At 36.4% G+C, this 24883-nt stretch overlaps 3 protein-coding genes across 4 annotated transcripts in view; 1 reads left to right on the top strand and 2 right to left on the bottom strand.

Annotated features, from left to right (window-relative positions):
- Positions 1 to 324: 324 nt before the first annotated feature.
- On the top strand, positions 325 to 22843 carry LOC306842540 (plasmolipin-like). 2 transcript variants are annotated; one of them, XM_079373471.1, is made up of 8 exons: positions 325 to 406; positions 1486 to 1522; positions 1736 to 1823; positions 15112 to 15302; positions 15897 to 16060; positions 17120 to 17293; positions 17394 to 17507; positions 21474 to 22843. In XM_079373471.1, exons 5-8 carry the CDS (start codon positions 15929 to 15931, stop codon positions 21579 to 21581), a joined length of 528 nt encoding a protein of 175 aa, XP_079229597.1. In that variant the 5' UTR covers positions 325 to 406; positions 1486 to 1522; positions 1736 to 1823; positions 15112 to 15302; positions 15897 to 15928; the 3' UTR covers positions 21582 to 22843. The 2 variants fall into 2 exon arrangements, with proteins under 2 accessions (XP_079229597.1, XP_079229596.1); XM_079373470.1 differs by having other exon boundaries at positions 334 to 406; positions 15112 to 15289.
- LOC306842537 (uncharacterized protein) lies at positions 6200 to 14621 on the bottom strand. The gene is made up of 11 exons (XM_079373467.1): positions 14343 to 14621; positions 13728 to 13814; positions 13469 to 13627; positions 12647 to 12784; positions 11839 to 11922; positions 10904 to 11394; positions 10457 to 10784; positions 9535 to 10336; positions 9224 to 9433; positions 8245 to 8651; positions 6200 to 7918 (listed from the first exon to the last, which is right to left on the bottom strand). Exons 1-11 carry the CDS (start codon positions 14493 to 14495, stop codon positions 6698 to 6700), a joined length of 4080 nt encoding a protein of 1359 aa, XP_079229593.1. The 5' UTR covers positions 14496 to 14621; the 3' UTR covers positions 6200 to 6697.
- LOC306842539 (ADP-ribosylation factor-like protein 2-binding protein) overlaps positions 22305 to 24883 on the bottom strand; it is a 4811-nt gene continuing 2232 nt past the window's right edge. The window contains exons 4-7 of the mRNA XM_079373469.1: positions 24730 to 24836; positions 24551 to 24636; positions 24010 to 24106; positions 22305 to 23774 (exon numbers count right to left, since the gene is read on the bottom strand). Coding sequence (XP_079229595.1) covers positions 23661 to 23774; positions 24010 to 24106; positions 24551 to 24636; positions 24730 to 24836 — 404 coding nt within the window. The 3' untranslated portion in view covers positions 22305 to 23660. The remainder of the gene's footprint in view (positions 23775 to 24009; positions 24107 to 24550; positions 24637 to 24729; positions 24837 to 24883) is intronic.

Below are 24883 nucleotides of genomic sequence, written 5' to 3'. Positions count from 1 at the left end.
AATTATCTATACCCTTAAAGCATGCATACTTAAAGTATGGTACTAATATGCTCCCTTTTAGGGGTATAGGTTTATCTTTGAGGTTACTGCCCCAGTAAAGGGCTAAAATACAATTTTAGTATATAAAATTTCTGACAGTGTAAACAAAAAAAGGCCTGTGAAATGTAAAAAAACATGGCTTTAAAATCTAATATTAAGTGAGTATAATTACTCATTATATTCTTTTAATAATTTAAAAGATCATTTTAGTTTACGACGATACTGGGCTTTAAAATATCGGTATATCTGATCGGAAAAAAAAGAGGTATCAAATCAAAGTGGGCGGAGTTTACTGTTGACAGAACAGAAGGAGTGCGCGCGCAATTTCCTGTAACCGTTACGAAGCGTGGTTAAAGTCGTCAGCGAGGTAAGATGGAAGTAGCGAAACATTTAACTTTTTGACAATAGAAACATTAATCGACCAACAGTAATATCCAGAGAGTAGCAAACTACTCGACTTTTCCCTCAAATATGGCCGTTTTGAATAGAAATTATGGTATTGCGTGATTCATTCTAACTGAACGTAACGTTAACTGGTTAAGGCCTTGCTGGCATCAGCGACATTTAGCCAGTTTAATTGAAATGTTTTCCGTTAACGGTTTTGTTACTAATATTCTTTAGAATGGCTTTTTTTTTTGTGCTCAACAGAAGAAAGAAACTCATACAGGTTTGGAAAACATGAGGGAGTAACTTAACGTTAACATGATGGCAGTTTTTGACTGGCTGCAAACATTCACGTTATATTTATTTTGTCCTCGTTATGTTGTTTTAAGGAGTTAAAAATGGCCTTTATCAATCTTGATTGACATACTTCGTCACATTATTTTGACAGTTAAAGTTTTGGGCGGGTTTTTATGAGCTTTTGGCCTGGAAATCGTCCAGTCAATCTGGCAACACTGAGCGTCCGTTTTTAACATCGTTAGCAAAGTAAGATGGAAGTAAGTTAGCGAAATATTTAATAACTTATTTGATAATCGACCGACAGTAATATCCAGCGAGTAACAGTTAAAGTTAGCAAACCACTAGACTTTTCCCTCATACGGCATTTTTAAATGGAAAATATGGTAAAATTTACGTGATCCATCCTAACTGAAGTTGACGACACATGAAACATTTTGCGTTTTCGACATATTAGGCATACAAATAAGAGCGAAAGTGTGCATATTTAAAATATTCTTTGCAAATAGTTCAAAATTATTACTTCCATACTAGAATTACACCTAGCATTTCCTTCACCGTTCTGTTACTTTATACTTACTGGCAGTAAGTTACTGCCCCCAATGGTCAAGACATGGTTACAGCCATCATGCTTGGAAATAATTTTACAGCCAGCATCAGTGAAATTTAAACGTTTTTTTTTTTTTTTATCAATACAATGGACGTAAATGGTGTCTAATCGGTTTTGTTACCAATTTTCTTCACAATGGCTTCTTTTGTGATCAACAGAAGAAAGAACCTCATACAGGCTTGGCAAAGCATGAGGGTGAGTAACATGATGACATTTTTTGTTGCATCATTTAGGATCAATTACTCCAGTTTTACCTGAGGCTATTAATTACAGGTAAAATTGTAAATTATGTCCCCTTTCTTGCACAAGACCAATCGTTTCGCTTTATAAGACTCAATATATAGCCCTAGTCGTCAGGAGCCACTGGTATTAATCAATTTTGTCTTTCCTGAATATGCTTTTTTTTAGCTGACCTGCCTTTTATGAATCACCAAGGACCATGGTTTCAGTTAAAAATCTTCTTAACTGTTGTCACTTACATCTTGGATGGCCTGAGGTGAGAAAATGAGCAGCAAGTTTTCATTTTTGGGGGGAACTATCCCTTTAACCTCATATGGTCATTGTTTCCTGTTTACAGTACTGGTATTTGGGGTCAATATGACCCCAACAATTGATGAAGTAATTGTAAAAAAAATATATATTTTAATCATACAAATAATATATTTTTTTTTGTTTGTTTATTTCTCATCTATAAATTAATGCTGTGTTTTGGGAGATATGAAGTACTTTTGTATGTATTTACCACAAAAATCCTCAACTATACCATTAGCTTGAATGTGAAATATACAATTTTTATTAAAAAAACACTTAAATGATAATCCAAATTTAAGTTGTTTCTGGATATTGATCTAGGTCTTACTGTGCGTTCACACCGCTGGCGGCGAGAGCGTCAAAATTCGCCCTGGCCGCCCTGACTGAGACGCTGTAGAAAAGATTCGTGGACGCGCTGACGCTCTGACGTAGATCGTATGCTCGTCTTGTATTTAAAGGAGCCGCAAAAGAAACAAGTAGGTTAAGCCAATGAAAAGCCATTTGTGTGGTGTGGATTTGTGTTCATGGTTAAGTGCTAGTCTAATTTCAACATTATAGGAGACATTTACTAGCCTTGGTCTTTAATTAGCATTAATTTGTGTGCAGCCTACATTACAAACTGTCCAGATTGAAGTGTAGCCTTAATGTAATTGGTCAAATCGGTGTTGTTATGAGCAAATAAATTGCATTCCCGCTGAAAAACAAACGTTGTAGCGGGAAAATGTACCCTATAATTTTTATTTAATTTTCTCCCTGTACACAAACAGGGACACGTCAAGTATTATCGGGAAACCCGCCACAGCAATAACTAATCTCTCTTCCATTTTGCATGGGAACTAATGTGGTCGGAACCAAAGTTTACAGAACTGCGTTCTCTGGAACCCTCTCAAGCGGAGGACTTCTACATTCCGATTGGTTGCCGCCCAACAGCGTCATAGCTCATTACCATAAAGTTGACCTGATTTCAACTCTCCTCGACGCTCTCACCGCCCAAGACTCGCCGCGCCGCTCTCGCCGGAGCTCGCCACCGGCTCTCATTGAAAATGAATGACTTCCGGCCGCTTTGACGCTCTCGCCGCCGGCGGTGTGAACGCACAGTTAGGTGTAGAATTCTGCCATCAACTGGTTAGAGATAAACTGAAAAAGGTTTACAGTAAGAAAGAAATAGTTTTGACCAGCAGAGGGCCATAGAGTGCCATTCATTTTACTGGATGTGGCCAACTGCAACTTTTTCAATGCATTTTGTGAATTTATGTATAGATAAACATTAGAAAACCCATTAAAAATAAATATTCTTTCATACAGTCAAATTTTTTGTAATTTTTGATTCATTTTGAAATGGCTGTTTTTACAAAATGCCACAGAAATTTGACAGAAAAATGCCACATAAAACACCTAGGACAAGACAGATTATAGTCAGATTATAATAGCATATTATTATTATTATAAAATTTAGAATGTAGAAAAAATTTAATAAATGATATGTAAATAAAACCAACAGCAATATACATAAATGAACAGGAGTGAAGAGTAGGGCTGTCGCGATTCGTCGATTTTAGTTGATTTTTAAAAATCGTCAACTTCATTTTGCTTGTGCCGACTAACCGACAAAATACCGGAAGTGGCGCATTTCACGGACGAGAATCCATAAAACACATTTTTAGACTATGTTCCAAGGCTGCATGATATATTAAACCCATTTAAAAATCATAATTAAGCATAATTGTGAATCACAAACGCTATGATTTAATTAAATAATTATTTGCGATGCAGTTCACACAGTATATGCTCTTTAATACATGCGTGTAGGTTAAGTTCGTGCGTCTCACAGTAGCTCCACAGAAACTGTTATCATTTACATGTGGAGCGTCTCAAACTCATCTCTGCATGTTGTTGTGAGTTTGTGTTTATTATAGCATTCATCTGGGGACGCAACGTGCGCCATTTCATCAGATTTGTAAGGTAAATCATTTATAAATCTACACAAACACAGGAGAATACATCACGATTTCAAAATAAAAGCTCAAACCCTCACTCTGAGTTTACACGGTTTGATGTCCACATATTCATTTAATTACAGCGGCTGTAGCATTTCTGTCCTAAAGAAATGGCCAAATATTAAAGATTAAGTGGACATTTTAATTAAAGGGTGCTTGGTCAATATTAAACAAGGATTAGATCTTGCAGTAATGTGTAAAAATAATCATCAGGCCGTCGGCGCCCCTGCAGGCCTTTGTTGTAATGCGTAATCTACATTAGCTCTATTGTTTATAATACATTATGTATTTGAACAGTTTTGCTCAATAAAACCATATGATTTCTTGCTTTTGATACTTTATTTGAACTAATTATTATTGCATCATTGCTATTATATATGTACTTTAAGTCATTTTAAAAGCTATTGTTCACTTAAATCCATTTTTATTAACAAAATTATAATTATAGGGCCCTATGAAATCAGTTTTATTTCCAAATTCAGTTTTTAAAATTGTATTAATCAAAAAATTTATTTAATTGATTATTAGTGTAATTAATTAATTGGTTAAAAGGCTAATTAATTGAGTTTTACAGTTTTATCCGTACCAAATTCTGTTTTCCATTATTTTCTGGATTCCATTTGAATTGTTCCATTAAATTTTAATAATAAAAAGCATCTCCAATTAATTGATTTTATATAAAAAAAAATGTTTTTTCAGAAATACTGCACATTTACATTTTTCACCTAAATAAATTCTGGTAAATAATATTTCTGGTGAATACTCCTTTAAAAAGTGTTTTTTGATTATAATTGTATTATTATTAGACTAGAACACGTGGATATGTTGTCATTCTCACACTATAATACTGAACTGGGATTTCAGTGATTTGGACTATGAGATGGACACTTGCTTCTTGCACTTTATGTTGCACTTCACTTTTGCTTGAAAAAAGGATTTCATAGAAATTTAGATTTCATTTGGTTTAATAAAATATTTTTAAGTAAAATTGCTGTTTTTTTGTGTGGGAAATTAATCGAAAAATTCGTCGATAGATTAATCGAAATAAAAATAGTCGTTAGTGGCAGCCCTAGTGAAGAGTGAACATCGAATAACAATACAAATGCTCTCTGTAATAATCATACCTGTGTGTGTGCGCGTGCATTAGTTCTCACCCCTTTATATTTTTGTTCTGCAATAATCTAAATGCCACTTCAGGTGCAGCTTCTGTACCAATTCTGCAACAATGGATTTTGTTGATATTTATTTTATTTGATTGCTAAAGTGTCTTATTTTAATTAAATGAATAAATTTAAGAATTTCCATGGAGTAAATAAATACATTTTAAATTCATGTAATAGGGTTATAAAACTCCCTTATAAAGTTAAATCAATCGCCCCGCAAATCAGTATAAGAAAGAAAATGTCACCCCTAAATGGAAAGGTTTATTTTAGTCACTGCTCATAGGTTAAGAATTATTTTTCAGTTTTTATCCTAGCTTTATTGAATCCCACAAAGTGTCCTCAATTTTGGTGTTATAGAAGTGGCCACGCTATATCTTACAAGGCAAAATCTATATTATTAAATTATACTATGTGTTGCTTTATATCATTTATGAATTGTATGCATTGCTGTTTTGACTGTTATATTAAGAAAACAGTAAATATAAATGAGAAAAGTGAAAGTAGTTTTAAACGCTGTGCATTCACACCACTAGAGGGCAAAACATCACAGCTAGTTCCATGTGTCAGGATGGCCGAGCGGTCTAAGGCGCTGCGTTTAAGCTGGGGAACAATAGTCCGTCAAAGATGGGGAAGAAGGGAAGAAGAGGGGGAAGAAAGAAAAAGAGAAGGGGAAGAAGAGAAAAGAGAAATGAAGAAAAGAGAGGGTGAAATTTGACGTTCAAAGACAGTTCTTCCTTAGCATGCGTGCAGTGATACATTTTCCGGCTTCTTCATGCGGGAAAATCGCGCATTTTAATTACACTGTTTCCTATTGCAGGTGCTCACCAAGACCGGGGTTCGAATCCAGCTAAAGACACGTTTTTGTAATATTGTTAATTTCATGAAATAAAGGAAGTTTCAAGGTTAATAAAATGAACATATGTACTTTGTTGGATATTCTTTCATGAAAATTAAAGTATACCAATGTAAATGTGTTTTTGTTGTTATTATTAGTTATTGTATTGATATTTATTCTGATTAATCGTATTATTGTTATTTGTAGTTGTTGTGTTGATATTTATTCAATTTATTCAGACACAAATCTGTTATTTCTAATGAAAAAAAATGCAAAATAGTAATTAATATGCTGAAAAATGTCTGTGACAAGAATGACAAAATGTACAAATTATCTTTTTATAGACATGTTTTATTGTTGCAGTGTACTGATGAAATAGTGTTACGAAAGTAAAATTAAAAGAGCAATCATTTGCCAATTTGTTTTTATTTTACAATTATGCCAACAGAACAGTAACAAGTATTAAATGAATTAAATTACATGTTAAATAAGTTTTCAAACAACAATAAATTAAAAGGGAGATAAAATGAAAATAAAAGTAGAAATCAAAAAGCAATAATTTGCCAATTTGTTTTTTATTTTACAATTATGCTAACAGAACAGTAATGAATATTAAATAAGTTTTCAAACAGTAAATTAAAAGGTAAATAAAACGGTAAATATCAAGTTTTCAAAAACACTAAATAAGTTAAATGAAAAGGGTTTAAAAACAGTAAATAAAAAGTTAAAAAAATATTAATGTTTAAAAAACAAAAAGTTAAATAATGTTCAACACAAACATTAACAATAGTGAACTATATTTAAACAACTATATACAACACTACAATAAATACAAATATATACATTATTTGGGAACGGTTCGCCGCATTTCCTCTAACCACTGTTCTTTTGTAACAGTCTCAGTCTGTGGGCAGTACACCCGGCCCCTGTACTGGCTATGTCCCGTTGCACTTGTTTTGAACTGCCCGCACTTCTTGCAAGTGTTTGCCTCTACAGTTCTCTTGTAGGGTCTCTTGGGCATGGCTTGGGGGCTGGCAGCTGGTGTAGCAGGTTGTAAACTGGTGCCCTGCACAACTGTAGGCTGTAACTGTGGCTGTATCATTGACATCCCCTGAACCATTGGGATTCCCTGAAGCATCGGCATACCATGAACCACTGGCATTCCCTGGACCATCGGGAGTCTTTGAACCATTTGCAGACCCTGGAACACTGGCACACCCTGAAGCATCGGCACACCCTGAAAACATGGTGCTGCTGGTATAAGTATGTTGGGTACCATCTGCGCTGATGCTCCAGGTGCTGATGGCGTAACCAACATAGGACTCTGTGCTGGTGCCTTGGGTCTTAGAGGGGGTCGTCCAGTAGAAGTCTGCCTCTGCTTTGCCTGACCTGCTGTACTCTCTGGTAGCTTGTACTGGTGCTGCTCCGCTGGTTGTTCTGGCTCAATCCGTGGGCGTTTGGCAGCCTGGAGAGGTTCCTGAGCTTCAGGGAGGGTCTGAGGCAACTGAATGCCCTGAAGCAGCACAGACAGCTCCTGCTTTTTCTGTCTGTTGTTGTACCACTGAATCAGGGTGTTCTGGTTAACCTCCACCAGCTGCATTGAGGTTCCTCCCATCACCAAGCTGTTGCCCAGTACAAGCTGCCTTATCCTTCTGTAGTCTTGGAGGATCAGAGACCATCTCGACAGTGATCCCTTGCCTTTTCTTTTGGGGCTTGGGTGAATAGTGCAAAGCCTGATGAAGATGGTCTCCACCAGACGGCAACAGTCAGGCCACTGAGCAGGTGCGCTGCTTGCACCCAGCACACTTCTGGTAGTGCTCTCTACTCCAGGGGTTTTAGTGGGCGTCTTTGGTACTCTGAAGCGTCCACTCAGCAGTCTCTTCTGGTGTCGAGCTGCATACACCACCCGTTGCTTGTCTCGGTCATCCAAGTTCTGCCAAAGTGCAATTATGGTGTTGGCTTCCTGATTGGTCAGGCTGAGGGCTGTGTAACCCCGGAGCTCCACCAGATATTCTGACAGCCTGTCCACATGTTGATATCCCGGGACATTTTGGTAGTCAACAGCCTTTTCGAAAACACAAGCACAAAATATAATTTATATTTAATTTAATTTAAAATATAATCACATTTCTTTGATGCATAGTTCCATAACTAGTTCCATTGATTCTGTTATTTTCCTGTTTATCAATGTGAAGCTGTTAAACACATTCTGTATAGTACAAAGCACTAACAAAATAAAACTTGAGATTTGACTCAATGCATCTTTGTTGCCTACTAATGACTTTAGTTGAAAATCTGAGCAAAGTTTGGATTTAAAGCAGTAGATGTTGGTCCATCCTTGTTTGAATTATTCTAGTTTATTTGAAAGAAATACAGAGGAATGGCACTTACCGTCTCTTCATCATCATCCTGACCAGCATCCTCTGGCTCTGAGGGGAGTGGTGAAACAGACGTTTCAGAGGGAACAGGTGAGACAGCAGTCCCTGAGGGTCCAGGTGATGAAGGAGACAGTGTGGGGCCAGGGACCAGTGAAGGGGATGTGGAGCCCAGTACAGCCGTGTCACTGCTGGTGACCAGGGTGGAAGAAGCCAGTGTCAGTGTGGAGGAGGGTGGTGACAGAACAACCTCTGGATCAGCAATGGTGTGATCCTCGCTGATGTCACAGAAGCCCTCATCTTCATCTCGTTCCTCCACATTAAGGTCCTCGATGAGTTCTGCAGTCTCCTCAGAGTCTGGGTTCATGTCCTGCAGTGCCTGACCAGTCTGCTGGAACAGATACTGCACTCCAATGAGCTCACCTGGAATAAAAACAATAAACAAACGGATTAAATAAAATTGTTGTGTATCATATTTGATACATAAGGCATTTGTAGTAGCTCATATAGTGTAATAGTGTGAAAACATGTAGCTCATAGTCGAGGAGAAAAAAAAAATTATTCAGAGGCCAGAAACCTATAACTGTGGGGGCAAAACATATAATGCAATGCAATACAATGATGACTGAGAGACATACAAATAAATGTTCCTCAAAAACCTGATGAGCATATTTGATACTTACATGTAACTTGGTTTTTCTAATCAAGTAAACCTAAGTAAAGTTGCTTCAGTACAGTAAATGTCACCAAATGTTACTAATAATTACTTTCTAATAATAAAGATTTCACAGCAAAATGACACGTTAAGTATGAGCTAAAGGTAGACATTTGTACAATTATACTGAAAGGCCTTTTACTTGATAGAAAATATTAATCAGATGACAGAGGGCATGTTTCAAGAAAAAGTTGATCATGCTGACTTTATAGGCTTAAATATAAAATATCGACTGAGATTATTGAATTGCAAGTTAATTAACAATAATAAATTCTCTTACCGGTGTAACGTGCAGGGGGACAAAACATGGGGACCACTTTCCTCCCAAACAGCTTTTCATAATTGCTGTTAACACAGTGAACAAGTTCTCCTGTGTAGCTGCGTAAAGCTGATGGCTCCGATGACAGGGAAGCCGCCTCCCGATCCTGGTTCCACCTGTGTAGACCCTCCAGCAAATAAATCTGAAAGTTCAGACTGTTTGCACTGGTCCCTGTAAACAGACACAACAGTTTTAGGGAGTGTTAAATAAACACACAAAGACACTTAATGTTCTTTCTGTACATATGCGCAGTGTGTGTGACAAAGATGTACCTGGGATGAAACGGTTCAGGTGTAAATGAAAGGATTCGAGAGAAGTGGAGCCTCTGGCACATCTGTATGTCTTCAGAAGCACACCTCCCTTGGTTAAGCTCCCTGTCTCTGTATAGAGCGCAACACCAGGGGGGTCTTGGATACACTTAATGTGCTTCTTCTGGACACTCCAGATGTGCTCCATCCTTTCTCGGTCCAGAAGAGAAACACCCAGGGAGTCGTTGCCCTTGCTGCTCAGGAGCTCTGCAAGCAGTCGTTCAAGGAGAAGGATGGTAGTCTCCTCTCCACAGGTCCTCCTCCGGCAATGTAGAGCCAGCTCCTCCCTGGTCAGATGCTTGCTCACATCTTCATCTGTCAGTGCAGGCCAACCCTGGGACATCAACAGCTCTCTCTTTGCTTTGCGAAGCATAGAGACATCAGCCGCATCCCATTCAAAGATGCACGCTGATAGCCGTGACATGAAGATCGGGTACAGCTGATGGGCATCAGTTGTACACCCCAGGGCAATCCTGCGCATAAAATGCCAGATGTCCAAGCGTATCACGAGATCTGGCCAGCCTCTGAATCTGGTTTTCAGCTTGGTCTCGCCCACCTCGGTGCAGCACCCACAGTCCACGTACAACACAGCAGGTGGATCCACACCAGCCTGCTGGTATCTTTTCACCAGACCGTCTACCATCATGTCCAGTCCTGCTCCTTCCTGGGCTGTCAGCACACTTATGAGCACCTGACCAAACTCGTTGCCAACAGAGGTAAGCCAGTGTCCCGTTCCCCTCGCTGTCCCAGCCAGCTTCTTGGTGATCTGTAATAAGAGATGATATGAAGTTACGCTGTAAATGTAATCAAACATCACACCATGTAAAATACAGATACAGTGATGTATATAAACAACAGCATTAATAAACAAAAATCCACAACTAACCTTTTTAGTGGAATCCATCTTCAAGACAGAGCCATAAGTGGATGTTATCCTTGCATGGATTTCATCCAGCCTTGTCAGGATGTCTTGGCTGTAAACAGTGAGCAGCCACTTGCAGCTTGGGACCACTGTAGGCTCTGGGGGCTCCTGGAACTTTACCGGCATCACCCCGGGTTGATTGAGGAAGTCAACACATTGGGTGGTGTACCGGGCCAGACGATGAAGCCACTGCTCGCTGTGGTTTTCACGCAGCTGCTTGATCACCCGCGTGGGGCTGTTGCCTAAGCCACGCTCACGCAGGAGCCGGATGACCCGCATATCACAGGCATACCTTAGGAAAAGCGAAATCCACACATTCATATATTTTAGATATTTGATTTTTGATATTAGTATTTGCATATATATGTGATGATGGGCTAACAACTGGATGAGGAATGAAAGTGTACTTACTTCCTTGTGAGGATGACCTGAAACTCAGAACGATGGCCCAGATCTAGCTGTTGCAGGACGGCATGACTCCAGGACACATGCGAGGCTCTACACTTGGTACAGATGAGGGTTTCTGTGACCATGTTATATGTTCTGTCAATGTCTAGAACCTGCCGGGCTCTTTTGTGCAGACCGCCTCCTGTCAGCTGATGTTGTCCGCAGGCAGGATTGGGACAGAGAATCTTTACCCTCCACAGCTTGTATGGCATCCACAGCAGAAGAGAATGACAAAAGAATCTGTCTGGAGCTGGAGCCTGATTATAGATAAGTGCTGGCTGTGGTGGGTAATACCAGAGCTGGAGGTTATCACGAAGCTCTGGCTTTCCCTTGGATCCCATTTTGAAAAGCCTTTTGCCAATCCACTTGTGATCCTCTGGTGGCAAGGTCTCCGACCACAAACGAGGAAGTGGAACTACAGATGGAGCTTGCAATAATGACCCAGAAGGAGCTGTCTGTTAAGGAAAAAAAGACAAAACATTTAGTCAAGGAAGGCAATTCATTTAATAAGCATTTTATTTTAATCCATCACTTCTTTCACATAAAATTATCATTGTAATTATAGTTTTTACTTGAATACCTTCAATGGTATTACAGTGATTAGTATGACAATGAAACTGATAACTTTATATTATCCAATGCTGTCATCCAAAAAAGGAACAAAAAAAATTATATTCTGAAATCCTGTTTAATATATAAAATAATATTATTTTCTGTAATTTTTCAAACAATCTCTCTTTATTTTGACACATGAATATGTTAACTTCTACACATTGTTTATAATTAGTAAATTAGTATCAAGTCAACTCAATTTACATTATGATAATATTTTGACTGTAGATTTCTGGCGACAGCTGATTTACTAAATTTTTAGACCAACAGAATAAGAAATTACTTACTGAGACAATACTGCATGGCTGTGCAGGACTGGACACATCTGCAGTGGCTCTGGGGACAGGGGCTGGAACTTGAGGATCTAGTGTCTGTACAATCATGAAGTGAAATATAATAGATTTTGTAAATATAACATAATAACTTTAACTCATCCTAGATTAAATCATATACTACAGTTTAAAAGTTTGGGGTCCAAATGTTTATAAAAGAAACCTATTCTGCTCACCAAGGTTGCACTTGATCAAAAATACAGTAAAAACAGTAACAAATATAAAAAATTGTTACATTGTGAAACATTACTACAATTTAAAATTGTGAAATGTAATTTATTTCTATGGTGGCAAGAACAAATTTTCAGCATCATTACTCCAGTCTTCAGTGTTATATGATCCTTCAGAAATCATTGTCTTGAACATAAACATTTTTTACTATTAGTTGAAAATGTGAAAATGGCTGATGCTTAATAAAACTGCATTACAGAGGTGTTTTCAGAATTAACAGCATTTTTTCAAAATAGAAATCCTTTGTAACATTATGTATTGAATAGAAATCTTATGTAACATTAAATGTCTTTACTGAGATTTTTGACCAATTTAATGCCTCCTTGTTCAATAAAACTATCAATTTCTTTAAAAAAAACTTTTGAATGGTAGTTTGTATGAAATCTATTTATTCTACATAATATTGCTTTTTCCTTTATTAAAATATGGTCTTCTGGTATTAAAGATATTTTTAAAAAGTTTAATCATTTAGATAGAATGGAACATGAAATGTGTCTTCATAAAATACAATGTTGATTATGTTAGTACTTACAGAGACGGTGGTGCTTGGTACTGAGGCACTAGACACTGCTGCGCTGGGCTGGACTTGAACCTGAGAAGGTCTCCTGGCCACACTAAGATTTGGCTTTGCTGCAGCAATGTGAGAGCCAGTAAATCTTGGTTTGGTAAACTAAAAAGGGGCAAAAAATTGACATTTCAGTGAGAAGACAGAATGTGTGATAATAGCATTTATTACTATTTATATAAATATTACTATTTTAAGTAAATGCAGCCTTCAGGTAAAAACACTTCTTTCAGAACGGAAATGTAGTCCATAAGCAGAATGATTTATTAGCAGCACTGACTTAGGTTACTCTTGAAATAGCTACAAAGTATTTGCATGATGGAATAATTAACGTGTACAATTAATAATAGCCAGTGTGTATGTGGAATGTTACCTGAGATAGAGAATGAAAAAGAGAAAAAGTAGCTTTACCACATGAGAAGTACAGAGAGAGATGCCATGAGGGACATGAGTCTAGCTCAGCGACCTTCAACCCAGGCAGAGCTCAGTTAGAGAGGAAGAGGGCAATCCAAGAGTAGAGCCCAGAGATGAAAGAGAGAAAGCACACAGGTTACATTTCTCTTTTATCCTTGACCATGTGACTTAAACCAAATCTGAGACATTCAAACCGACCAATCAGCAGACAGCAACTGCCCCCATTGTACAAAAGGTGTGAAAATTAGCAGGTCTAAGCCACCCTCTCATAGTTTTCTTGCTTTTTCTTTTTTTTATTCTTACTTTCTGTACTTCCTCGAATTTGAACTGAACACATACTTCAATGCTTTAAAAAAATTAAATTGTAATTCTTACCATTGACAACTGTGGTGCAACTATTTTTGCCACGGGTGCAGTAGGCTGGGGCTGGGGCGGGGTGCCAGGCTGATTTGTCCCCATGGCCTTCTTTGCTGTTCCAGCAGCAGCAGTTTGTTCCACCGCCCTTTCTGCTGGTCCAGTAGAGACAGTGGGGTGCTTAAGACAACCAAAAAAAAAAAAATACATATAACAATTCTTAAAGAAAACTATTTCAGTAAATAATACTAACAAAAAATACTTGCTACAGTAATGTTACCTTTGGAGTGTGAAAACCACAGATGCATTTCAGCACACCTCCAAGCAAGGTTGTCTGGCCACGAGACTGCATCGGACATTTCTCAATCTGTAAGCATTATAACAAATGTAATGCATACAAGTGAGTCCCTTAAAAGAGCATTACATTCATAATTAATACATTCATTTCTAGGACATGAGTCACTATTTATTTTATATATAATGTTACAGCTGGCATCTTTCTTTAAAGGAGAGACAAACAAGAGAGGAACATTTCACACCTTCAAACCACCATCATTCATTCACCATCCCTTCCCCCACCTTCTCAAATCTCTGAATTTCCCAGTACACAAACATCTTTCCTGTAGCTTTTCATGAACATAAATCTCAAAATACCTGCAACATTATCAACATAAATGTCTATAAACAATTATGACACCTGGTTTACAGTGGTGTAAGCCATCACATTGCATTGCTCTAATGAATGGGATCAGGTACATGTTTGTACTGAAGCCTTGTGTGTTGTTCTGTTATGCAAATACATTAAACAAAGATACTAATAATGTTCGATTATGCAAGTCAACAAACAGTCTTTTTTTATTTCTCAGTCATGCAAAGGTAACAAACACTCACTCACCCTTTGATAAATCTGGAACCACTTCTTCTGTCGAGGAGCTGGCCTGTTACCCTCATTTGATGGCCAAATTCCTGTTCTGGCAAACTTTTTAAGACGCGAAATCCATTCAGCGTCCGACATCGCTTTATGCGATTTGTATTGTTTGCCAGACATTTTTCCTCGAGTTCGATGAAACAGTTTTGAAAGAATAATTAAAAACGACACGCTAATTAAAAAAAAAAAAAAATGCAATTAGATGATAATCTCTTACCTGTCGTAATCCGCTGTATTTGATCAACAAAAGTGATGTCCTCCGTGAAATGATGCTGATCTCCGCGCGGCGATGATGCTCGCTGGTCATGAACTTCGGTACTGAACTTTTTTGACCTTTGACACGCCCCCTGAGGATTATGCCATTCTTTCGTACACCTTCGGCGCGGTTCGGCAATTTGATTGACACCTGACTAGAAGCGCTGACCCCTCCACCTAGCGGTGATGCGCGGCAACGCGCCGTCGACATCCCCGTGTACTCTGATTGGTCAAATGTCACGAATGTTAAGAAAATGTTAAGAATCGCGCTTTTTGATTGGCTGGAAATGTTATAGCGCTTCGATGCGATTGGCCCAAATGTTATAGCGCTTCGACGCGATTGGCTGTGCAGTTCAACATTGCTTGACATTTTCGAAATATTGTCGGACTATCCTTCGGCAGCTAGCGTTTCAGGTCGCAGTCTCCTCTGGAGGCGTGGGTTCGAATCCCACTTCTGACAACAATGTTTTTTTGTCCCCAGTAGTTGAACAGCTGACGCGTACTCAGAAAACAGACCAAAGGCCGTTTCATACCTCATGGAGAGAATAGTACAGAAACGGCAAAAATACATGACATGAAAGTTTTACATCTGGTCGCTGTAGACAAGTGGCCAAAGATGAACTGAGTCAACGACTGCAGTACAAAACTGACTTGTGCAGGTTAGTGAAAGATGTAAGACGTTAATGAATGAATCTTTACAGTTTTTTTGTAATGTGAGTGGTTCAAAGCAATGAGCATTGTATACAGGAAGAGTATTCAGCATATAATAAAAAGTCTTAATTTTACTTAGAATGTTATGACTGTTAAAAGTAGCTGTTACTTTTATTTATATATATATTATATCTTGAGAAACTACTACCTTGTGTGCATCTAAACTAAGAGGGGTCATTAAAAAAGAGATGTGATCTTTGTGTAAATTGATTTGTGAATGATTCTGGCATTTGAAACACTGCAATGTGTTAACCCCCAATTTTGACTTCTATTGTTTTTATGTCTTGCTGGTTCCTTTTTTTTTCAAGAGGAAGGTAGAGGGTTCTCACTTTATTATTCTTACTGAAGTTATTTATTACTTAGATACACAGTATCGCCTAACATGATCTCACTGTAAATACATTGTAGGTGTACAAAGGTGTAGAGAGAGAGAGAGTGGGGGAGGGTGTGAATGAGAGACAAAAAAAACTTTGTTGTTAGGTAGTGACAACACCTGCATTACCTGTTCTGGTGTATCCCCACTGTGCTGCATTATTTCCTTTTTCTTTTTCAAAGTTTATGTAATCAACTCTTCATACTGAGAAGAAATGGCTGATTTTCCTGGGAATGTCAACACTCACACCAGCTCCAGTGAACCTAAGAGAAGTATTGGAATCCCAGCAAAGGTAGACCAGGACTTCATCAGGAGTATTCCTGGTATCCTACTTGTAGCTGAGATTGTGAGTTGAAAAAATTATATTGCACTTTCCATGCGTTGGCATATGTTGTATATTTAACATAAGTGTTTTATATTTTGTAGCTTCATGAAAATGATTTATTTCTCCCTTCATAATACTCTCACACCCACTTTTCTTTTGAGTTTCTTCAAAAAACAAAAACAATGCCAGATTGCCAGTATTTGAGAAAAACTGAGACTGTAGGTATTGGCTGATAAAATAAAACTAACCAGATTTCGGCGTGTACTATTAATTATGGTCATTATTTTTCATATAACTAGGATATTATGCAAACGGTTGCATGCTTGTACAGGGTTTGCGTAGAGGTAGATGTAGCGCTCATACTGTGCAAGTGTGCACCTACACTGAGCCAACATAGAAGTAAATGTAGGTAAACCACAAGTCTATGTTTCTGTGTTACTTAGGAACATAAAAAACTACATTCTGCTCAAAATATCGACATTCAGGTATGAACATGCTATAATCAGAACAAAGTGTACAGAAAAATACTTGTCTGTAATATAAATTACTGATTAAACTGTACAGCAAATATCAGTATTTATGATGTTTATTGTATCATCTCACTGATCATTGAGTCAATAACCATAATAAAACACTCCCCTCAATACAAATACATTATCTAATCATTGCCAAGTCAGTAAATATAAATGTAATATTGAATTTTAGTGAATATTTGGCCTGATATGTCTTGATTTTGTGATTCTGTGGAGCAAGTCAAATTTGTTGTTTGTTGTCTTGTGTCAGACACATAGCCTGAAATCTGAGACCTTTATCAGATGAATAATACATCATGAATTTTTGATATTTTGGAAAATGTCTCAGTGTTTTTTGTCCATGCAAAGAAATCAGTGGGGTCCAGTGCTGTTTCGGAGACATGACTTTCCATGGGTCCTTTCATAATATCTTCTTTCAAGTTACGCAAATAAGGAATAAAGTTGTATAAATTTGGAATGACATGAGGTTGAGCAAATGATAACAGAATTTTCAAGTGGCTGTATTTTGTCATTGATGCTTAACATATGATCTCCATCTTCTGTCTAGTTTGTTGGATTACTGGTGTGGGCGCTGATCGCCAGCACCCGCTACATCTCGTATGCTGCTTATGGTTGGGTGATGTTTGTCAGCGTGACACTGTGGCTCCTGAGCCTTGCCCTGTTTGTTGTGCTGTTGTTGAGGTTTTATCAGAGTCTACCCTCAGTGCCCTGGCCTTTAGTGGTGAGACACTTTCTCCTCTAATGGAGAAGATAGCTTGTATTATTTGTGACTTTGTCAGTTAAATCAAGTTTGTAATCCTGTCTTCCTTTCCTCCTTGTAGCTCATGGTGTTCTATGTAGTCGCAGCTCTTCTATACATAACAGCGTTTTTGACTGATGCAGTATCTGTCCCAATCCAGTGGGATCCCTGGCATGGTCATCTGGGAGCTTCTGCAGTGAGTGAAAACATGTCTTGAACACACACTACACACATTCACAAATGCTATGCGCTGAGAGAGGTGTGTCCATCCTACCTCATTTCTAAAGTAAAGTTAGGCTTATCTGTGAAACGGCATGGTGTCACATTGCCCACCCAGATCAGGTGATTCAGATGTCAGTAACACACTCAATTACTACCTAACACATATTTAAACTACCATTTTTCTTAAGAAATTAATACTCAAAGAATGACAAAAAATGTGTATCATGGTTTCCACAAAAATATTAAGCAGCACAAATTTTCAAATTTGATTGTAATAAGATATCTTTCTTGAGCATCAAATCAGCAAATTAGAATGATTTCTGAAGAATCATGTGACACTGGATCTTTTCCATCACAGAAATAAATCACATATTAAAATAGAAAATATTTATTTTAAAATCTGATAATATTTTATAATGTTACTGATTTTACAGAATTTTTGATCAAATAGATGAACCTGCATGGGAGACATCTTTCAAAAACGTTAAAAAATCTTACTGGCTCTAAACTTTTGATGGTGGTGTAGATGGGGCTTTCTTAAAAAAATAATGATTAATAATATTAATCAATATGTTTCAAGCTAGAACATCTTATATGAAGTATTACCTTCACTTGTCTGGTTAAAGCATTATTCATCACTTACTAAAATACTCGATACAGTTTTGTAGAAAGGCTTTTAGTAGATGGTTACAATGTGAAGCTGTCAGATGAGTTCAAAAGCAATGTTGTAGAGTGCTATGTGTGTTTTATAGGGCTTTAAAAACCACATCGGCCAGAGTCCACATGAAATTGTGCGGTAAGCACATGACAAACCTGTAATGCTTTCAGTGGAGGAGTGCAATCACAGTTTATACCTCCTCCATGTGTAAAGGTTAACAGCTTCAGTTTCGAAGTTATTACAACATCTTTAACTCTACATATCTGCTCAATGGCTGTTTATTATGGAGGACCAAACCTGCATAAATTAAATAATGAATAAATAGATAAATAAATGTGATAATAGGAAAATAAATAAATGAATAAACTACTTGATAAAATAAATGATTAATTTGTAATAAAAATATTTTTTTCCCCTTAATTTATTTTCTGCTTTTAGACATGTATACATTTTTAAACATTTTTTAAACTTTTTTTTTTTCACATTCTTTTTTAATGTATTTTTATTATTTTGAGATTTATTTATATATTTATGCATTCATTTTTTCTAGAATGATTTATTCCCACTTGTATTTATTTTTAGATTTATTTATTTATTCATTCATTTATTTTTACTTTTCCGTGTGTAACATGGAAATGAGGAAGGTGGTCCTTGTGTAGCTTCAGTGCATCATTGGTTGAGAGCTCACGCGTCACATTGTCAGGCCAGCTAAGCGATAGAGATGAGAGTTTTCAAAGAAAATAGCAGCAAGTAGTAATTCGTTGTCCAGTTTGCTACGGGATGTGGCAGATCAGCTGGAGAGTTGTAAGTTATTTTCACAGAATGTTATTCGCATTAGTGCAGAAATATTTTCCAGAAATAAAAACAGGAAGCTGAAGTCTGGAACCATCGACATCAGACCCTAGGGTGATGACACCCAGAGTCAGACACCCAGTGGATGGTTGGTTTCTAGTCTAATAACTGGGTGTCATCACCCTAGGGTCTGAAGTTCCAGACTCGAGGTCGATGATGCTGTGGGAGATCACATAAGCAGGGCTTGACGCTTACCTTTTCCCCAAGGAGCACATGTGCTCCTAAGTCAAAAAATTTAGGAGCGCATTAAAAAAATTTAGGGGCGCAATGCAAATTTTTCAAATTAGGTGTTTTAGCTTAATAAGGGGATACAAAGAGACATTTACAAGCACAATTATTTAATTGATCAGAATACAGAAAGTACACAAGGTTTTTAAATAATTTTACTTCAGACGCTATTTAATAGGCTAATTATGTAATTATAATCCTATTAAACTGTATCGGTATAAAATTTTCACAATAAATCATTGAAGCTTTTGTCACGGTATATGTTTTTGTTTTTAAATCACAATATATAATTTCTAAGTGAAAAAAAGTGTTGTCCTCCTAACAGGTTAAATAACTTTATTAAAGATAATTTACTAAAAGACTTTTATAAAAAATACATAAAAATATAAAGTAAACAAGTGTTTCAAGATTAGAGTGCAAAAGATTGTTCAAATGAACGAAAGAACAATAGGTAAGTAAGGTCCCATTTGTTAACATTAGTTAAAGCAGGTTAACATTAACTAAAAATGTGCAATAGCTAATTGTTGCAGTAGTTAATATTCTTTGTTAATGTTGATTAATAAAAAATACAACTATGTTACTTAATGTTAGCTCCATTGAATTATATTAAGACAACTTTTGATTTTATAATGTATTATTAAAAGTTGAAATTAAGATAGCATTATTAATAAATGCAGTCATTGTTTTTTTCATGTTAACTAATGGAACTTGTGTTACTGAACAATAATAACGAATCAGTCGTTGATATATAGATAGGCCCACTGTTCTCTATTATAGATCAGTGGATGGGCCATGTTTTAGCTTAGAAACAATGTTTGAAAATAAATAGCTCATTAAGTCTTTAAGTAAGAATTATTTGATGCTATTGTGAAGACTAAAGCGAATATAAATATCTAAATGACTAAGTGTGAAACATTATTTACACAGTTTTAGGAAAGTAGCGCAGCTGATTTGTTTACTGGGTTACCGGGGTAACGGCAGCGGCAGCGCCCTCTAGTGGCGAATGTGCGTCATTCAGCGCGTCTTCACTTTAAGTCACTCCGCTTTTCTTCTCATCTGTGCTCATTTAAATTAAACCGTTGCCTTTTTAAAGTTCTAAAGTAATCATATGAGGCTGCATCGCAATTTTTCCATAAATAAACAGAATAAATTAATACGTTTGTTATAGGCTACTGTATAAGTTAGGCTGTTTTGTATTTTTTGTATTCGCACTTGTGCTCCTAAATACATTTTCCAGTTCGCACACATCTATTTTTAGTCGCAAATGCGAGTGAAATGCTCGCACTGTCAAGCCCTGATAAGTAGCTTCAGCTTCCTGTTTTTATTTCTGGAAAATATTTTGGCACTAATGCGAATAACGTTCTGTGAAAATAACTTACAACTCTCCAGCTGATCTGCCACATCCCGTAGCAAACTGGACAACGAATTACTGCTTGCTGCTATTTTCTTTGAAAACTCTCATCTCTATCGCTTAGCTGGCCTGACAATGTGACGCGTGAGCTCTCAACCAATGATGCACTGAAGCTACACAAGGACCACCTTCCTCATTTCCATGTTACACACGGAAAAGTAAAAATAAATGAATGAATAAATAAATACATGTGGAAATAAATCATTCTAAAAAAGTGAATGCATAAATATATGAATAAATCTCAAAATAATACAAATACATAAAAAATAATTAGTGAAAAAATAAAAGTTAAAAAAATGTTTACAAATGTCTAAAAGCAGAAAATAAATTAAGGGGGGGGGATTTATTTTATTACAAATTAATCATTTATTTTATCAAGTAGTTTATTCATTTATTTATTTTCCTATTATCACATTTATTTATTTATCTATTTATTCATTAATATATTTATTTATTCATTCATTAATTTATTCATATTTAATTTATGCAGGTTTGGTCCTCCATAGTTTATATACTTTCCTGTAAAACAGTTTCATGCCCTGAAATCATTTATCTGTTTATCTTTTATTAAGGATTACGTTCTTATATTCTGAAGACTGTTTTAGCATATACTATGAATATCATTGGAGTCCAAAACAACACTGAACCCCATTGTTTATTGTATGAAAACACACACACACACACACACTGAGACATTTATCTTATTTTGAGAACTCCATACTTCTTATACATGAGTGCTATATGTAAGGTCTGTATACATTGTCATTTTTACCATAGTTCTTTTCTTTCAGTTCTTTGCCATAGTGGTGACTCTATTATACGGAGCTAGCAGCTACTTTGCCTATCTGGACTGGAGGGGTGAAGGGCAAAATGCAGTGGCGAGTACAGTGCCTGTGTAGACCATCCTCTGATTAACATTTCAGTCGCTGTGTGAGGACACTTCGAAGGGGATATTACTCAGATTATTTGGCACTGCTGAAAATCCTCTTCAGGAACATCCGACAACCCTTCTGTATAATGGTGCCCAGCATAATTGCTTGAAGGTTTTGTCATGGACATTGTGTGTATGCTTATGTGCAGCAGGCTTGGGGTGAGTAAGATTTTTTTTTTTTTTTAAAGAACGAAATGAAAAGTGACAGTAAATACATTTATAATCTTACAAAAGATTTTACATTTTTTTTTAAATGCTGGGATGAGATCGAGAGGTCAAGCCGGGACTCGAACTTGGGATGCCTGAAGTGCAACTATTTTAAATTGTAATAACATTTCACAATATTACTGGTTTTAATGCGTTTACGGTGGCTGAGAGAACTCGACGCACTGCAAATTAACAAAACATCATCAGTTTGACAGCATGTGCTGCAAATGCTCACAACACAAACACGTAAAGAAATGCCCATACCGCAATAAAATTACCCCAACAAAATGTTTTAGTTTTTTTTGCGTATTACAATTTTACAACCTGTTGTACAAATACCATGGTTAAACTATGGTTAGTGTAGTAAATACATGGTTAATTTGTGCATGGTTACCATGGTTTAACTATAGTAACCATTTTTTGTTTTTATGTAATCAATGTATTAATTAACTTTAATAGTAGAACCATAGACCAGAGGTTTTTTGTAAGGAAAGTTGTAAAAGTAGGCTTACATAGCCTTTTACAATCACAGTAATTGTGTATTTTGTCAGCTTATTTAGGCTAATAATAATAAATGGATATAACTAGGAAACTGTATGATCAGGATGTTAAAATATAAACAAATCTCACCTTTCAGAGCAAACATTGATAAATATGTCCCAGCCATGTTTGTCACTTTGCGGTTCCTTCAAACATTTCCGAGCTGGCCTATTTGCAGCATGAGCATTTGCAGCGCACATGTTGCCAAATTGATGAAGATGTTTTCTTATTTTGCATGTTTTTAAAAAAAGTGCTTTGAGCTCACTTGGCCACCATATATATTTGATCAAATAAATGCAGCCTGAGTAAGCATTAAGAGCTTTAAAAAAAACACGCATACTAAAATCTTACCAGCCCCTACTTTTAGTGTACTATTTTTCTGAGATACATTGAATGGCTTGAGCAAATTTGTATTTGAGTGGTGAGGTGTAAAGTTATGCTTAAGAATGTAATTGATTGTTTTGAGCATAAAAATGTTTTGATAAAATATAAAGATCCATTGTATTTATTTATTTCATACACAGGCTCAGCTGTCTATATATACAAATAATAAACAAATGTACACAATAACGCAACATTCATCTAGTAAGAACAACACATTCTAAGTAAAGAAGGGAGTAAAAAGGCTGAAATTTGTATACATCAACAAAACTAAGTATTTTGAAACGCTTTTATCAGTCTTTCCTTCTTATTGACACTCAGTATATATGAGAGCCATCCAAAACATGGACTCTGCATCACATTAAAAGCATGAAAAACTGGATTATTTACATTGTTTCTGGTAACTAAATACTATTTTTAATTCTGTAATATTTTACTTGGAAAGACTTGCAAGTCTTTTGAATGGAAAAAGGGTCTTTTAGATTTGTTGTCATATTAGGCACATTGTATAATACTTTTATATCGAAAAGCCCTTTATGATTGTCAAGTGAAAGGAATTATTTTGGTATATTATGATATACAAGGATTTAACCATTAAAATGAAGGAGTTTTATATGAAAATGTTCAATAAAGTGGCAGCTTTCTACATCATTTTGTTCAGAAACAGCAATAGTGTTTTGCTGCCCTGAAGGTCAACAAGATATGAAAGACTGATCCAGACTGAGTGGATTTTGTGACAGTTGAACACTGTTAAATGAGTCGTACCGGATAAACTGACAGTTATCCCGAACATTACGTTTAAACATTAACCTAAATTAAACACAGATTTCCCTCTGTCAAGTTACTATAACAGTGGCTGTTTGTTTTATAATCATATGTGTTGACTGATCAAGTTCATTTACATGAGATGCCCATTGGTTCAGCTGGATTGTGAGGCCATGCTAGAGGTCAGAGGTGAAGCAGAAGCGGAAGCAGAATTGAAAGATTTCACCACCAGTCCGGTACTAAGGTCCAATCCTCTGCCCTCCTTTTCCTACAAAAGAAGGCGCCAAATAAGTTTCTGCCAGTCTATGGCAGGTTTATAGCTTCTGTTCATGATAGAAGAAAAGTAGGCCAAAGTTTTATTGTAGTAGGTGATTACGTGGCAGGTTATTTTACTATAGACAAGAATTACTTTCTCTGAACTGTAACACATTCCAAATTAACATTATTTTACATTATGAAACCTATATTTTGTAGTATAAAGAAAAGAACAGATTTTTACTTACTGCTCTGTAATCAATGAACATCTCTTTAAAGGCCATAAAGTCGGTGAAAGTGAGCAGCATGTCAAGTATGTCACCTGAGACTTCATCTTTGTGCTGTCTAATTGAGAAAAGAAGGATTACAAATAAACAAAAAATTATGTAGGTCGCAATGTTCTGTGCAAATACCTCCATCTAGTGGTAAGTTATTTGTATTACAATAAGACACTTAAGACCAGGGGTCACGTTTTTCCACATGAAAATATACATGAAATTTTTCACAGTATAAATGGGGTCTTTATACATGAAAATACTGAATACAGCCTTCTAAATTTTAGGAAGTGGCCCTTCATACAAGGATGATCATTTTTGAGAGTCTGTAGCATCTTAAAGTCTGAAAACCCATGTTTTTTACTGACGTAAGACTGAATTGCTATTATTCGTATTGTTTATTTTGATAATTAGTTTGGTGTATTTAACAGTATATATGATATTGTCAGTGTAAAAGAAATACTGTAAGTCACTGTCTCAGGCCCAGAAAAAGGGATGAATTCATATGGCATACTTAAGTGAATGGGTGAAGGCATCCATGTTGAATCCAGGAATTCGCTCTACCAACTGCTGTTCCAGATGTTTTTCTAGGACTTCAATCTGAGATAGCAAAATTTAATAAGTGAGAGTTAAATACCCCACCTCCATCTCTACAAGGGTCATAAATGTGTGATAAAACAAAGTACCACATACATATTCATTAAAAATGGGCGTATAGCTGAGTTTGTTCTCCTCAGAGTCATCAAACTCAAGGTAATATTTCTCCATGAAAGACTGCTGAAGATGTTGGAATTCATCCTCTGTGGAAAAAATTGCATGTGTCAGTTATAATTTGGATGAGTGAATT

This window comes from Barbus barbus, assembly GCF_936440315.1.
Source record: "Barbus barbus genome assembly, chromosome: 23".
NCBI classification, from domain to species: Eukaryota; Metazoa; Chordata; class Actinopteri; order Cypriniformes; family Cyprinidae; genus Barbus; species Barbus barbus.
This window is presented reverse-complemented; position numbering and strand designations above follow the sequence as displayed.